We start from the raw sequence: 15,812 nt of genomic DNA, 5'->3' as shown, positions 1-15,812 counted from the left end.
TTTTAATATGTAGAAATCACTCCAAAACTAATTAACTCATCATTTTGATTGTATTGTTTTGGTTATGCGGACAATTATTCTCATTCATATCTAAAGAATTCAGAATTGCATTAAAAACCGGTACTGACCCGAAATAATACAAAAATAACCAAAACAATACAAGCATTCATATCTCATCTCAAAAATTCATCATTTTGAATTTTGGAACACATATTAGGTGTAAGAGTTGGTATTGTTGGTTATATTTAGTTTTATTTAATTGTATGCAAAAAATAAAAAATAAATAAATAAAAATAATGAATAAAAAGGTGACCTAAGACGTTTGTGAAAACTCAGGTAGTTCCATTATTTTTTATGCAAAATTTTAACAATAGATGTTAGATATCAATAAATATTCCCTAGTTTCTGTTTCTTTGGAATATTTTAGAAGAATTTTGAGAGGATCTAAAGAAGGAATTTTAAGGGGCCTAAAAAAGGAACTACATCCCATTTCAAAATTGAAATATTTCAGATTTGCATGAAATTTTATCCATAATCATTGGACACCAATTAAGCAAAATTCCCTAAATTTCCATTTCTTCCTAAATTCCTTAAATTTCCATTTCTTCTTAAAACCTTAAGCTTAAATTTCAGAATCAAAATCATATAATGGATTTTGATCAAAATTGGAATGAGAATTCTAGACAAATTTTATTCTCAAATAAAATTTTAATCTTCATAAGGAGATTAAAAAGTGGTGCAAAACCGTTTTGTTCATCGATTTCATTTAACTAGCAGAATATCTGTTCTTGGAGGAGTACTTTGCTTATATATATATACACTAGTGTGTGTGGGGGAATCAAAACAAAAGAATAAGCGAAGTAATAACCCTGTTTAAATATTATATAAAAAAAATGTTAAAACTTCTTAAAAAAAATTGCCCCCCCCCCAAAAAAAAAACAGTGATGTGATGGAAAAGAAATACAAAAACGAACGTGATGCAAACGAATGATGTTAAAATTTATGAAAATCAAAAAAAGCAAAAACAAAAAAACGCGTACGTGATGAAAAAAAAAAAAAAAAAAAAAAAAAAAAACGAACGTGATGCAAAACGAATATTAAAACATTTTAAAAAGATTGGAAAAAAGAAAAATAACAAATAACAAACAGCGAACGTGAAAAATGGCATAAATAACCTTGTTTTAATATAAAAACTTTCAAAATCAGAAGAAAAAAAAAAAAATCTTACATCACCGTTTAAACTTGCAACCTTAAGATAATGATGCAGTGCCTTAACTCACTGAGCTAAGAACACGTCAGCAAAATTGGGTTGTTTTTTTTTTTTATTATTTAAGGGTAATTCCATCTCAAATCATCTAGACCATGACAACCTTACCTCTCAGATGTTTTTCAAACTTGCACCATGCGTTGGTATCATAAAAACTAGGGAATCCTGAAAATTTGAGCTTTTAACTCTAATCGGTTCCGGAAATATCGTAATTTTGGTATCGCGTCGAGGCGCAAATTCTTGAAATTACGTTTTTGGGCGTAAATCAATTTCTAGACTAGATAGAACCTTGAAAATTTGCATGGACAAGATTTTTCACACGGGGAATCCAAAAATCATGTTTAAACCCCCTGAAAATGAACTGTTTCCGAGTTATTGAACTTTTAAGCCAAGATTTGGGTATTGGTCTAAGGTGATCCAAAGAAATGTGGCACTATGGAAATTGAATTTTTTTTGTTCCTAGACATTCTCAAAAAAGGTGTTTGGTTCTTTCCTCGTTAGCTCACAATCGAACCTCAAAGATGGGCAGTTTTACGGGCCTCACTTCCAGACAGAGCAGTGTACAAGGAGTCATTTGACTTCACCATAAACAGGAAATCCTGAATTTTATTTTGACTTCGTGTTTATTTTGACTTCCTGTTCATTTAAGAAGTGGTATTCTTGCTTTCTGGTGTTTCTTTAAGTTGTCTGAAACTATTTTGTTTGTTTTTTTTATTTGATGCAAGGATGCAAGTAGCAGGTAAAGCCAATTAACTGGATAGGGAGAAAAGGCATCTGTTCAGTAATAAAAGAGAATCAATCTTTAATTATATTCAAATTTGTCCCTGAAATTATTTGCAACAAAGAATTCAATGTGTTTCCATTCTGTATGAACAACTTCTATATTGCATCCTGAAACTACCAGAAGTTTTCCAAACCATTAAAAAATAATGTATTTCATGATTTACAAAATTAATCAGTTCTCTTTTACATTCTGGCCGTGTGTCATGATTATACATAAAAATCTTAATGAAGCTTTTCGCCACATCTTCAGTATTTACACTTTTGTTTGTTCCCAACAGATTTTGAAATCTTGACTCCAGTTCTTTAATTGTAATGTCAACTGTAGAACCAATATGCTTCTTTAGTTTTTCTTTGATTCAAAAACAGGACTTTCCTTGGAAAAAGACTCTCATTGCCCTGTCTACATAGGGTAGGGAACCCAACTGGTATCCTTCACTGGCACTACCAAGTAAATTCTTTCTTTTAGTTCTTCTCCAATAATTTTAAGTTCTCTCTTGTTCTTGAAGTAGTAAGTCTTCCATATCTAATGTTGATAGACATTGAAAGAATGCATGGGACTTCAATAGGGCTAATTCAAGCCAATGTGCTATGCAGTAGAAGTCTATGAGATGAGGAACTTAAGTGTCACAACACCATTCCTCTGTCCAGTATTTACATTGGCCCCATGTGCACAAAACCCAACAACTCTCGATGAAACGTTTCATCATCAGTGCTCTAACTTCACTTTTGAAAGAGCAGATTTAATAACAGAAATAATGCCTTCAGCATGACCATGTTCAATTGCAATAACGGAGTTTATTTTCTGCTATAACTTTCAACACTGTTCTTACATAACCTGCTTTATTTTCTGTCAGACCTCTCCCCCATCATTTAAACATTTACTAAATATTACAAAATTAATGAAAAGTAAATAGGTTTTTATTCTTTCTTTTTTCTTAAGGTTGAATTTATTTTTGTACTCACCCCACCATAAATTAAAATCATTTTAAAATGAAAAAACTAATACATGCATTATTTTTACCTCATGTGAAGAACATAAATTGAAGAAAGACTTTTTGATTCTTATCCTACACCCACTGAATTTTTTTTATGAAGGTTGGGGAGTTTGTAAAAAAAAAATATATATATATATATATATATATATATATATATATGATTTTTCAAGAAGAATCCTAATTCACATTTTTTTTTGGCATTTTTGTAGAATGTTTTGTAAAAAATGAATTTAGTTTAAAAATTATCTAATAATTTTAAAAAATTAATTGAAAAATATTTCTATCAATAATACCCTAGAAGTTAAAAACAGTTTAAATGATTTTATATGCAATAAGATGATGCATATTTATTTAGTTTTTTCTTCTTTTTTTAATTAATTAAATGGTAATTAGTTTAAAAAAATGATTAATGTTTATTTAATATTTACCAATCAGGCATTCTTAATACAAAACTCTTTGTGCTATTTTTAGAAAGTCTAACTTAACTACTAACTGTATCAATTTGTAAAACTTTGACACTGACTTTTTTGAAACATTGAAAATGTTATGTGAAGGCAAAAAAAAGAAAATTTTGGAAAAAATGAGGTCATGGTATTGGGGGATTTCGCTGAAAACTATCAGTTTCTCATTCAGGATGAGACACAAAGTTTTCACTGGAGCAAAGAGTACTGCACACTTCACCCCCTTGTAATATATTACAAAGACGAAGTGGGAGTTCTGCAGCATAACTCGCTATGTTTTATCTTTGACGACAATACGCACGAAACTTGCTTTGTTCACAAATTACAGAGCATGATGACATTTCATTAAACAACATCTCACTAGTATCAACAAAATCTACTATGTTTCAGATGGTTGTGGTGGCCAATATAAGAACTTTAAAAACTTTCTTAATTTGTGCTTTCACAAAGATGATTACAGTATCGATGCTAAGTGGATATTTTTTGTAACCAGTGATGGGATTGGTGGTGCCGTTAAACAGCATGAAGCAAAGCGAAGCTTGCAGAGACCCTTGAACAACCAGATTCTAACTTGCAAAGCAGTACTGGAAGTGTGCCAAGCCGAAATGAAGTCCATTGTGTTCTTTGGAATCGACAAGGAAGACATGGTTGAAGTGAGGGATAGAATGGAGAAGAGGTTTATGGATGCGAAAACAGTACGAGAAGTAGTCATCATTTTGTTCCACAATCAGGATGCAAGATCGGACACAAACTCTGTAGTGAAGACAATTCATTTGTTGACATTCACCACTTTAAAATCCCCACTCATGTTGACATTCGGGATGTTGCTGTTTTGACGTACATAACATGTGTGTACAACTCGTTCTGGTGGGTCCGATTGGTGCAGAAAGTAAACCTCAATGAAGGTGATGTTGATGTTCAATTCATGCACCCCCATGGTCCACATGAAACTTTCAACTGGCCTTGCAGTGCTGACCTATGTCCTGTTCCTTTCAAAAACATTTGTAGCATCCTCATACCTACAAACTCAAGTGGAAGGAGCTTTACTATTTCTGACGAGGATTACGATAAAACTGTGACAGCATATGCTGCTTTACACTCATAAGATGTTGTGCTGTATTGATAGTTTTTGACTTTAATGTGCTATCGTGCCAAAAAATCCAAACCATGTACCCACCCAGCATGGGTACCGTTTCTTAGTATCCATACCCACCGCACTGATTACCAGAAAAAAGGGCTTTTGTTCTTTCTTCACTAGTTCACAACTAAACTTAAAACATGGGTTAATCACAGGAGGCCGTGAGAATTTTTAGGGGTTCATAAATGCTACAAACACATTGTATCTTCACCACATGCAGTTTATTATTTGGAATTGTCCACTGTGATTGGCCAATTTTTGAGGTTCGATTGTGAGCTATCCAGTTAATTGGCTTTACCTGCTACTTGCATCAAACAAAAAAACAAACAAAATAGTTTCAGCCAACTTAAAGAAACACCAGAAAGCAAGAATACCACTTCTTAAATGAACAGGAAGTCAAAATAAAATACAGGATTTTCTGCTTATGGTGAAGTCAAGTGACTCCTTGTACACTGCTCTGTCTGGAAGTGAGGCCCGTAAAACTGCCCATCTTTGAGGTTCGATTGTGAGCTAACGAGGAAAGAACCAAACACCTTTTTTGGATGAATTTAAGTTCAGACTATCAAGAATGTCTAAGAATAAAAAAAAATTCAATTTCCATAGTGCCACATGTTTCTTTGGGTCATCTTAGACCAATACCCAAATCTTGACTTAAAAGTTCAATAATTCAGAAACAGTTCATTTTCAGAGATTTTTGGATTCCTCGTGTGGAAAACCTTGTCCATACAAATTTTCAAGGTTCTATCAAGTCTAGAAATTGATTTACGCCCAAAAACGTAATTTCATAATTTCACGAATTTGCGCCTCGACACGATATACATAAAATATCAAAATTACGATATTTCTGGAACTGCTTAGAGTTAAAAGCTGAAATTGTCAGGATTCCCTAGTTTTTATGATACCAACGCATGGTGCAAGTTTGGAAAAATCTGAGAGGTAAGGGTGTCGGATGTTTTTTTCTGGATGACATGAGATGGAATTACCCTTAAACTAATTCAAGAAAGGCCGTTTTTTTGCACATGTGTACACGGCTACCTTGTCATGAAGGAACAATTTTTTGTTACCCCTCTCTGTAGAAACATGTCCAGTTGAAGATGAAGGAATTAATATTTTCAGCCAATTTTTCTATATTTGTCGTCCAAAGGTTCGAACTTCAAAATGATACCTATCTGGTGAAAATCCGTCGCCTGTGTGGAAAGTTTTTGTGAGACATACAAACACACACACACATTTTGTCTTATGTAACTCTTTATTCGTTTTTACATAAGCAGTAATATGTTGCTACACAGTCATGAGCATGTTTTGGTTATCTATTTACCAGTAACTAGAGACCTGTTCAGGCGATACAGCTTATACGAAAGCAAGGTTCGCAATATTTATATATTTTGATGTGTAGAAATCACTCCCAAAATAACTCATTTGAATTTTGGAACACAGATATTAGGTGTAAGGGTGAAATTGCAAACTTTGTTACTGGTAGCTAGCTGTTCGAAACATGCTCATGACTGTGTAGAAACATATTACTGCTTATGTAAAAACAAAGAGTATACCCTGCTCTACTTTAGTATTGAGCACCCTTGTATGGACTTGTTACACTTCATTGGTTACTTAACTTATCGAAAACAATAACCTCAGATAATATCTATATATCTATAAAAGTGAAAGTGTGTGTGTGTGTACATTTCCCTACACAATAACTCCGTCAATTTTCAGTCTACAGACTCGAAATTTGATATACAGGGTACTGAAATTTGCAAAAATCTTTGTAATCGGTTTTCGGCCAGAAATTTAGCTGTTAAGGAGTCAAAGTTCAATAATTTGACCTTTGGCTTTTTTCGCAGATATTTTTGAAAGTCATCCTCTCCTTTCGATTGTCTAGCCTTAATTTAAACCTACGTCACTTCCGGTTTGGCAGTGGTCGTAACAGCAAAGACATCAGGTTTTTTCCACCCCGTTCTTTTCTTCCTTTGCAGTACGGGATTGAGCCTGCCTTCCTACTACCACTTTTTTTTTTTTTTTTTTTGCAACCTCCAAACACCCGGGCAACGCCGAGAACCCATGCTAGTATATCTATAAAAGTGAAAATGTGTGTGTGTGTGTACACTTCCCTATCAAATGACTGTCAATTTTCGGTCTAGAGACTCGAGATTTGACATAAGGAATATTGAGATTTGGGAAAATAGTTTTAATCAATTTTTGGCCAGAAATTTGGCTGTCAAACTCTACCAAACTCCTGCAACAATTTTGGGTCTAAATACTTAAAATTTTAAAATGTAGGTTACTTGGACATGGATCAAACTTTTTAATTTGATTCGAGCCCCCCCAAATAAATGTTATGGGGGTTCAAAATTTAAAAAAAAGTTTACCTCTGCAGTCTCTACCAAATTACTCAGCCAATTTCTAGTCTAAACATTTGAAATTTTACATAAAGGGTATTCAGAAACAGGACAAGCTTTTTAATTGGTAAAAAATTTGAGCTGCCAAGGGGTCAAAGTTCAAAAGATTTGACCATTGCAGTATCTAGCAAACTACTCAGCCAATTTTGGGTCTAAACATTTGAAATTTATGCATAACGGGTATTCTGATATGCAGCAAGCTTTTTATCATCAGCTTTGGGGTGAAAATTTGGCTGCCGAAAGGTCAAAGTTTAAAGAGTTGACCATTGCAGATTCTACCAAATTCCGCCGCCAATTTTGGGTCTAAACACTTGAAATTTTACATGTAGGTTACCTGGACATGAGTCAAACTTTTTAATATATATATATATATATATATATATATATAGAGAGAGAGAGAGAGAGAGAGAGACAGACAGACAGAGACAGAGAGAATCAATAAAATAAGAAAACGACAATATAAAAATATATACTAATGTATATATATTTTATAGAGGGAATTAGGCCCGGAGTCTAAAGAACAGAGTTTATTTTAATGTATTAATAAATGTATTAATACTTTTAAAAGAACAGTGCCCATAGTACTGTAGATATATAATAAGCTCAATAGGTATATATATCCTAGGGCTATATTAATACTGAGTAAAAGATTAATAATTGTGAATCAAGAATCAGTTTCAAAAGGGGGGAAAAAAAAAAAAAATCAATTCGAGTGTACGATTGTCAATTTCAATAAAATGAACATCGTTTCCGAAACGATCGTACACTTTTTTTTTTTTTTTAAACTGATTTTTAATTCACAATTATTGATCTTTTTACTAATGTATATAGATTTATTTGTTTATTTAATAAGGGTGATACATCAATTATGGGTGTAGGATAAGTAAAACTCTTTATACCATGGTATTTCGAAGCCTAATGCTTCTCATCAGAACATGAGAGAAGATGCTAGGTAACAGTTCCCGATGATTGTATGACAAATGCTGACAGTCCACTCGGGAACGCTGATCATGGAGTGATAATGGTCGAAATCACCCTAAACTCCAGACCCAAAACTGAAGAGCCAGTGCTCAAAACAACGAGATATTATAAAAAGACTGACTGGGAAGCCATCAGAGATCTTATCAGAGATGCCCCATGGGGAAATATTTTTTCTCTTCCTGCTCAACAGTGTGCAAATGAGACCACTGAATGGTTCAAAACGGCAATTGAAGCATATGTTCCCATGCGGAAATTTTATAGCAAGCCCCATTCTCCACAATGGTTTACTTAGACTTGCGCAACTGCCATTGCTCAAAAGCAGCATGCATACCGCAAATTTAACTGACATAAGTCGAGTTCAAACAGAGAGAAGTATATAGAAGCTAGAAGTAAGTTAAGAAAGAAATACCGACAGCTAAGAGAGAATTTACTGAAACCACTAAAAAACGCATCGAAGCACAAAAATTAGGAACTCGAGACTTCTGGAAAATCTACAACAGTGTAGTAAATAATGGGCAATCAACAGTTCCCCCACTAACCAACAATCACGAGGTTGTTTGCTCAGCAACTGAGAAGGCTAACATGCTTGCCAGTCGGTTTGCCTGAAACTCCACACTGGACCCTTCCAACCACCTCCTACCTGACTTTCCTTTGCGGACAGACGCCACGCTAGACAATCTGAAAATCACCCCTGCTCAGGTGCATGCTATCATAAAAAACCTTGACACTTCAAAAGCATGTGGACCCAATCTCATGTCAGCTGTACTATTAAAAAAGTGCTCAGCTGAAGTAGCTCCAGTTCTTTCCAAACTCTACAACAAATGCCTTAATGAATCTTGCTTTCCGGGCTGTTGGAAAACTGCTTCTGTGGTACCAGTATTCAAGAATTCTGGCGAAAGAACTGACTCAGTAAATTATCGCCTCATTAGCCTCCTCCCACTTTTCGCCAAAATATTAGAGACCTTAATTAACCATGCTCTAGTCTGTCACCTTACAGATGCTAAACTTCTGACTGACAAACAATATGGATTTAGACAAGCCCGTTCCACAGCAGACATCCTCACTGTAATCTCTGAACGTATATACCAGTCACTAGACAAAGCGGGGGAGGGCAGAGCGATAGCTCTAGATATATCTAAGGCTTTTGACAGGATATGGCATGAGTGTCTTTTCAGGAAAATTAGATCATACGGTATCACTTGTAGAATACTTAACATAATTAAATCCTTCTTAGATAAGAGAAAGATCCAGGTTGTCCTCGACGGTTGTACATCTAAACAATATGATATAAATGCGGGAGTGCCTCAGGGGTCTATCCTTGGACCTCTATTGTTCCTAATATTCATAAATGACCTCCCCGACAAAATTGCCTCTGAAATGGGTATATATGCTGATGACACTACACTCTATAACAGGCATGACAGGAAAACAAATGAACATATATCTAAAGAAATGACAGAAACACTAGAAGATAACCTCCAATCTATAGTGGAATGGGGACATAAATGGATGGTCACGTTCAATGCTGCCAAGACTAAATTGGTTTCCTTCAATAATTACAAGAAACCTTCTCTGCCACCAATAGCAATGGCCAGTGACTCTTTATCTGAGAGTACATCTTTCAAACTCCTCGGCCTAACGTTCACAGGAAACATGAGTTGGAACTATTACATTGAAAGCATTGCCAGGGCCACTGTGAAGAAGGAAGGCTCTCTCTACCATGCTAGAAAATTACTAACACCCGAAAGTATCCTGTACCTCTATAAGGCCACCATTGCAGACACTTGTGCTCTCATGACGTAGACACCCTCGACAAACCCGACAGGCTGCTAAATCCCACCCCCACACAGTAGAGATCCCGAGATGTAAAAGATCTTTCTACTCCAATAGTTTCTTCCCCAGAACTGCTAGACTCTGGAATTCCATTCCAGGTCCCTTCTTCCCCAACTGTACTGATATGCAGAAGTTCAAGTGTAACGTGAACCGACATCTTGCTGCCCAAATCCCTACTACCCTAGTAGTTGCTGCCCCTGATAGTAGCCCCCTACACCAAATTGGCAATTTGGGGTGAAAATGTAATAAAAAACATAACAGGAATGCGATGTCTAGTGATAACAACATTAGGAGCAAAATAATTGTGCAGTGAAAGATAAAAATATTGAAACTGTTTGGGGAGAGAATGCGATATAGGGGGAATATAGTTTTTATTATATAATGAAGGTAGGTGTATGCCACTTATGCCATGGTGGGCTTAATATATGTGTGCATCTGCGCATCTAAACTCTCGGGAAGAATATAGGATAAGTGATTGAAAGAGGATGTTTATTTAATCATCTTTACATTATTATTCTTGTTGCTTCAGCCGTTGTCATGCTGTGCTTACCTACAAACGTAAGTGGAATATTCTGAACACATTTGATTAACTAAATTGGTGTCGATGCAAGGCACAAACCTAGCCATATTCTGATTGGCTGAGAAACACGCATTTCAGCAATCTCACTAACCAATCAAAACGTTAAAACAATATGGCGGATATATCCTACAATTCAAATGTGATTTTCAATAAAAAAAACAGCCGTCAAATTTACATTAAAAACATTGGGTTACAATTTACAGTTATGTGAAAACGTTTATAAAAACTTTATTTTACGCTTCCAATTTTTTTTTTTTTTTTTTTTTACTTAAATATATTCCTATACCCACCCTCAAAACAAAAATGGATCATTCTCATATGTATCAATGGGTTATAATTATGAAGGGAGTACTTGAAATAGTGGATTTATGCTAGGTCTGTATATACTAGTAGGTGTATCGAAAGGTAGGGGGAAGCTCCTTCAGGTCTGTATCCACTCTCCATAGATGTTATTAAAAAGACTGTGCTGTGACATAGAAATACTCAAGTATTTGATTAATAGTAAATACATTCATAACATTTTGATTTTATAGAGAACAACAAGAAGGCTATGTGAATTCAATTTATATATTTTATGAATAAACTCTAAAGAATCCAGTTAAATAAATTGTTACCTCATAATTTTTTTGCCATTCAGCTTCAACTTTCCGTTTTTCTTCATCCATAATTTCTTCTTCTGCTTTTCGTTTTCTGTCAAATAGAAAAGAGAAGAGGAACATTTTAAATAAATATCTCAAATAAAAAAAAAATGGAGGAGGGAAAAGAAAATGAAAGATGAAAAAGCAAAAAAAAAGAAAACGAGAGAAAAAAAAATGGAAAAAAAAAAAAAAAAAGGGGGCGAAAATGGAAAACTAGAAAGAATAAAATGGAAAAGATAAATACAAAAAAAAAAAAAAAAAGAAAGTGGTATTTGTACAGTTTAATCAAGGCATTAAAAAAAAATGAAAATATCGAAAAAAGTTTATATTGTACACATCTATTATGGAATGATATTCTTCGAAAAAAAAAAAAATTTCACTTAATTTTATCCAATAGTTTTTTTTTTTTTTTTTTTAACAGCGAAAAAGCATTTTTTTATGATACCGAGCAAAAGGTTTGATTTTTAGGAAGAAAAGCTAGTATTACAAGATGTCACTTTAATCTGAGTTATCTCCCCGTGGCGTGTTAAAAAAATTCAAAGATGTCTACCCTCAATGTGCTGTCATAAAAACGTGTTTTTACGCTGTAAAAAACAAAAAAAAAAAAATACTTGATCAAATTAAATGAATTTTTTTTTTTTCGGAGATCTTCAATCCAATACGGATACGTACAATATAACCTTTTTCGATATTTTCATTCTTTAATGTCTTGATTAAACTATACAAGTACCAAAAAAGTAAATAAAAAAGACAAAAAAAAAAACAAAACTCGCAAATCTTATCTACTTAGAATCCAGTCAAATTGCATAAAAATGTCATTAGAAATTATTGAAAATAACTCACCGTTCATGCATTTCTTTTGCTTCTTTTTCCTGACGCAACCGTTCCAAATCTGCAAACAGTTTGCACGTCTGCACATATACTGCGTGCTTGTTCTAAGGGAAATAATTAAGAAAAATTATAAACATCACAATAGAATCATAGACAACTAAGATATAACGCTTTTATATACTCGCTTTAAAAAAAAAAACCTTAAGACGAGTAAAATTAATCCCACACTTTGCACTACTTTTATGTCTCATTGCAAAGATTAAAATCAACGAATAATGATACTCAACCGTATATCTAAGATTATTATTATTCTAAAATTTAAAACTTAAACTCAAGAGGTCTTAAGAATGAACTGAAATTCAAGGAATTTTAATTGGTATTTAACAATTTTGGATCAAATTTAATGCAAACAAAAAGTATTTGGATTTTACGAATGGGTGGCTCTACTTTTCAAAGTACTCCAAAGAAACTGAAATATGGGGATAATTTATTAATTGATGTTTTCATACTTGTTTTTACTTCACAAAAGATCAGAAGTAACTGATTTTTCACAAAAGATCAGAAGTAACTGATTTTTCACAAAAGATCAGAAGTAACTGATTTTTCACAAAAGATCAGAAGTAACTGATTTTTCACAAAAGGTTTCGATTCCATCTTTGCTGCCGTTGCAGAAAACTAAATTAAACCAAATATAGCTCACATTATGCACCCTTAAGCTTAACAGATGTATTCTAATGATTAGTTAATTAGTTTAAAAGTGAATCATGTACATACAAACATATCTAGCTTTATATAGAGATATTATGATATACCATTTTTTTTCTTCATTACTCAGACTGAAATAATTGGAAAATTCTTTACTATTTACTGGATTAAAGAAAAAAAAAACTATTTCACAAAAATTATCTTTGTTATTAAGAAATACTGATTTATGTTCAGAACTCCTCGATAAAAAAAAAAAAAACCCAAAAAATGGAAGAAAAATCGTTATAATGCCCATACTCATTACAGAACGAAAATTTTATATTCCACAAATCACATAAATTGATAAAGTAGTTTTTTTGTTTTAAGAAAATCAAATTTTGAGGAAGCGAGAACCGAGTGTCTTGCTAACCCATCTTGAAGAAACAAAAGGAGGAGGAGAGAATCGGATGTGCTACCATAGATGGAAATGGAAAAGTTTAGATCTGATGACCTCAGAGGGGGATTAAATTTGGGCAATAGATGCACAGAACAGGAGACTTTGATGGTATGGTCATGTATAAAAAAAATGCATGAGAATGCTTGGGTTAGTAAATGTAGAAGTGACAGAGTTAGTAGGCAGATGAAGATCAAAAGAAAATAGTGAAAGAAGTGATAAGGATGAATTTGAGAGGAAGATGGATAAATAAAGGCTTGACCAGAGATAGGTTGGTTTGGAGATCAATTTTTAAAGGTCGTCCAACACATGCCAACATGTAGAGAAGACATTAAATACGAATAAAGATGAATAGCAGTGCAGATTGTAGGTAGAAAAAAAGTTAATAGAAATTTCTATATGAAACAGACTTGTATGCTAGTAAAAATTCACTAATAAAAAAATGTAAGAATATATATATATATATATATATATATATATATATATATATATATATATATATATATATATATATATATATATATATATATATCGGCGGCGGCCGATTTCTCGTATCCGAGAATTTCAGTTTCCTCTTCCCTCAGTGTTTGGATCGCAGATGCCGTCTCAGACCAATCTGAGCGTGAAATTTGCATGGGCAGAGAAGGCAAGCAATGATTGGCAGGGGGCGTTGTTGTTCAGCACGATTTTTTCTTGCCTGCCTCTTGATCTCCACCAGTTTTCTTCTTTCTGCCTCGTATCCTTTGGTAATATGTATGATGGATTGGCGCCACAGGTACCGATCCTGAGATGTTTCCCAAATGTGAAGATCAAATCCGGTGTTTTTTTAGGGTGGATTTGAGTTGGTCCTTATATCGCAGTAGAGGGCGACCGATAGGTCTTTTTCCTGTGGCTAGCTCAGAGTACAGGGTTTGTCGAGGGAGTATGTTTTCATCCATTCTGAGGATATGCCCCAACCAAGGGAGTCTGTGCCTCACAGTGGTGGCCTCAATACTGCAGCTGTTTGCTCTCTCAGGAACGCTTGTGTTGGTTACATAGTCATACCATTTGATGTTCAATATAGCTCGAAGGTTTTGTTGGCGGAATTTTTTGAGTTTAATGAGATCACTTTGGTATACAGTTCAGGTCTCAGGCACATACAGAAGCGTATGTATAACAATCACGTGGTATACCATGAGTTTAGTTTTTATTGAAAGATGTTTATTATTGAAGACGCACTTCATGAGTTTACCGAAAGCTCCATAGGTGAGGCCCATTCGGCTTTCTATTTCATTCTCATTTGAGCACTTTCCTGATATTATGTTACCGAGATATGGAAAGTGATCTACTTGCTCAAGAGGAGTGTCATTTATATGAATGCTTGCGTCTCCTGTAAGATGGTATTGGATACTGGTTGTACTAACACTTTTGTCTTACCAATATTAACAGAGAGTCCGAAGTGATGGTAGGCTGCCGTGAAGTTGTTTACGGATCTCTGAATGTCTTCCTTGGAATGGCTAAGGACCATGTCATGTGCATATTAAAGCTCTGTGATGTGTTGGAATTTCACAACGCTTTGAGATTTTAGTCTAGCAGGCTTGAAAAGTCCCCCATCATAACGGTACCTAATGTCCACCCCCGGGTTATTTGGGGAAAGTTTGTGCAGCATTGCAGCAAGATATAAGGAAAAAACGGTAGGTGCAAGGACACAACCTTGTTTTAGTCCACAGGTAACTGGAAACTTTTTTGTTTCCTTGCCTTGGTGCAATACATATCCTGACATGCCTTCATACAGTGCCTGGATACGTTCTACAAAGTGGATTGGGCAACCAAATTACTTGAGAACCTTCCACATTGCATCTCTTGGAACGCTATCGAATGCTTTTTGCAGGTCATAAAATACAAGATAGAGGGGTTTCTGTTGTTCCCTGGTTTTATCCTTCAGCTGTCTCGCACAGAAAATCATATTTATTGTTCCCCGAGAGGCATGGAAGCTGCACTGAGATTCTGGGAGGACGGATTCCGTGACTTGCAGCAAGCGATTCAGTAGTATGCGGGCAAAGATTTTTCCCATTATGGACAAAAGGGCAATCCCACGGTAATTGCCACATGATTTTCGGTCACCCTTTTTGAAGATGGTTACTATTACTGCGGCTTTCAGATCCTTTGGTACTTGACGTTCTTCCCACATCTTAAGAATGAGAGTGAAATAGTCTTGTTTTCAGATGTTGTCCACTATGGTGGATAAGTTCGAAAGGGATATTATCAGGCCTTGGGGCTTTATTTACTTTCATTTGCTCCATCGCAATTAGAAATTCTGTAAATGATGGTGGTGCATTCATCCATAATTGTGCTGGGTACTCTGCGACCATTTTGAGAAAGTCCTCATCTGCAGAAGATTCTTTATTGAGCAGAGTGGCAAAATGCTCCTTCCAACGATCCAGAATTGATTGTGGATCGTTGAGGATGGTGGCATTGTCTGCTGCAAGGAGTGTTTCGATGGAGGATCTAATGAGACCAAAAATTTGTTTTACACCGACATGGAAATTTCTAAGGTTGCAAGCTTCTGCAAAACCCTCCAATTCTAAAGCTTTCAGCTGCCACCATTTGTTTTCTAGTTCCCGTAATTTTGATTGACACTGTCTTTTGCGGTTTCTGTAGATGTTGGTTTAATGCCGGCTTCGAGGGTCTTGTTTATGAGCATGGCGAGCGTTTATCTTTTTTTGAATGAGTTGATTAATTTCAGCACAGTTTTCATCAAACCAGTCTTGATTTTTCTTTTTCTTTAAACC

General features: G+C 34.6%; 1 protein-coding gene across 1 annotated transcript in view; it reads right to left on the bottom strand.

Annotated features, from left to right (window-relative positions):
* LOC145241419 (dnaJ homolog subfamily C member 8-like) overlaps positions 1-15,812 on the bottom strand; it is a 183,146-nt gene that overhangs the window by 3,254 nt on the left and 164,080 nt on the right. Inside the window, exons 7-8 of the mRNA XM_080104358.1 lie at positions 11,916-12,007; positions 11,049-11,124 (exon numbers count right to left, since the gene is read on the bottom strand). Of these exons, the coding sequence (XP_079960484.1) occupies positions 11,049-11,124; positions 11,916-12,007 (168 nt within the window). The remainder of the gene's footprint in view (positions 1-11,048; positions 11,125-11,915; positions 12,008-15,812) is intronic.

The sequence above is a fragment of the Euprymna scolopes genome, chromosome 20, assembly GCF_053919585.1.
Source record: "Euprymna scolopes isolate OS-2025 chromosome 20, ASM5391958v1, whole genome shotgun sequence".
Classification (NCBI taxonomy): Eukaryota; Metazoa; Mollusca; class Cephalopoda; order Sepiida; family Sepiolidae; genus Euprymna; species Euprymna scolopes.
Note: the sequence above shows the minus strand (reverse complement) of the source record. Positions and strands in the feature narration are given on the sequence as shown.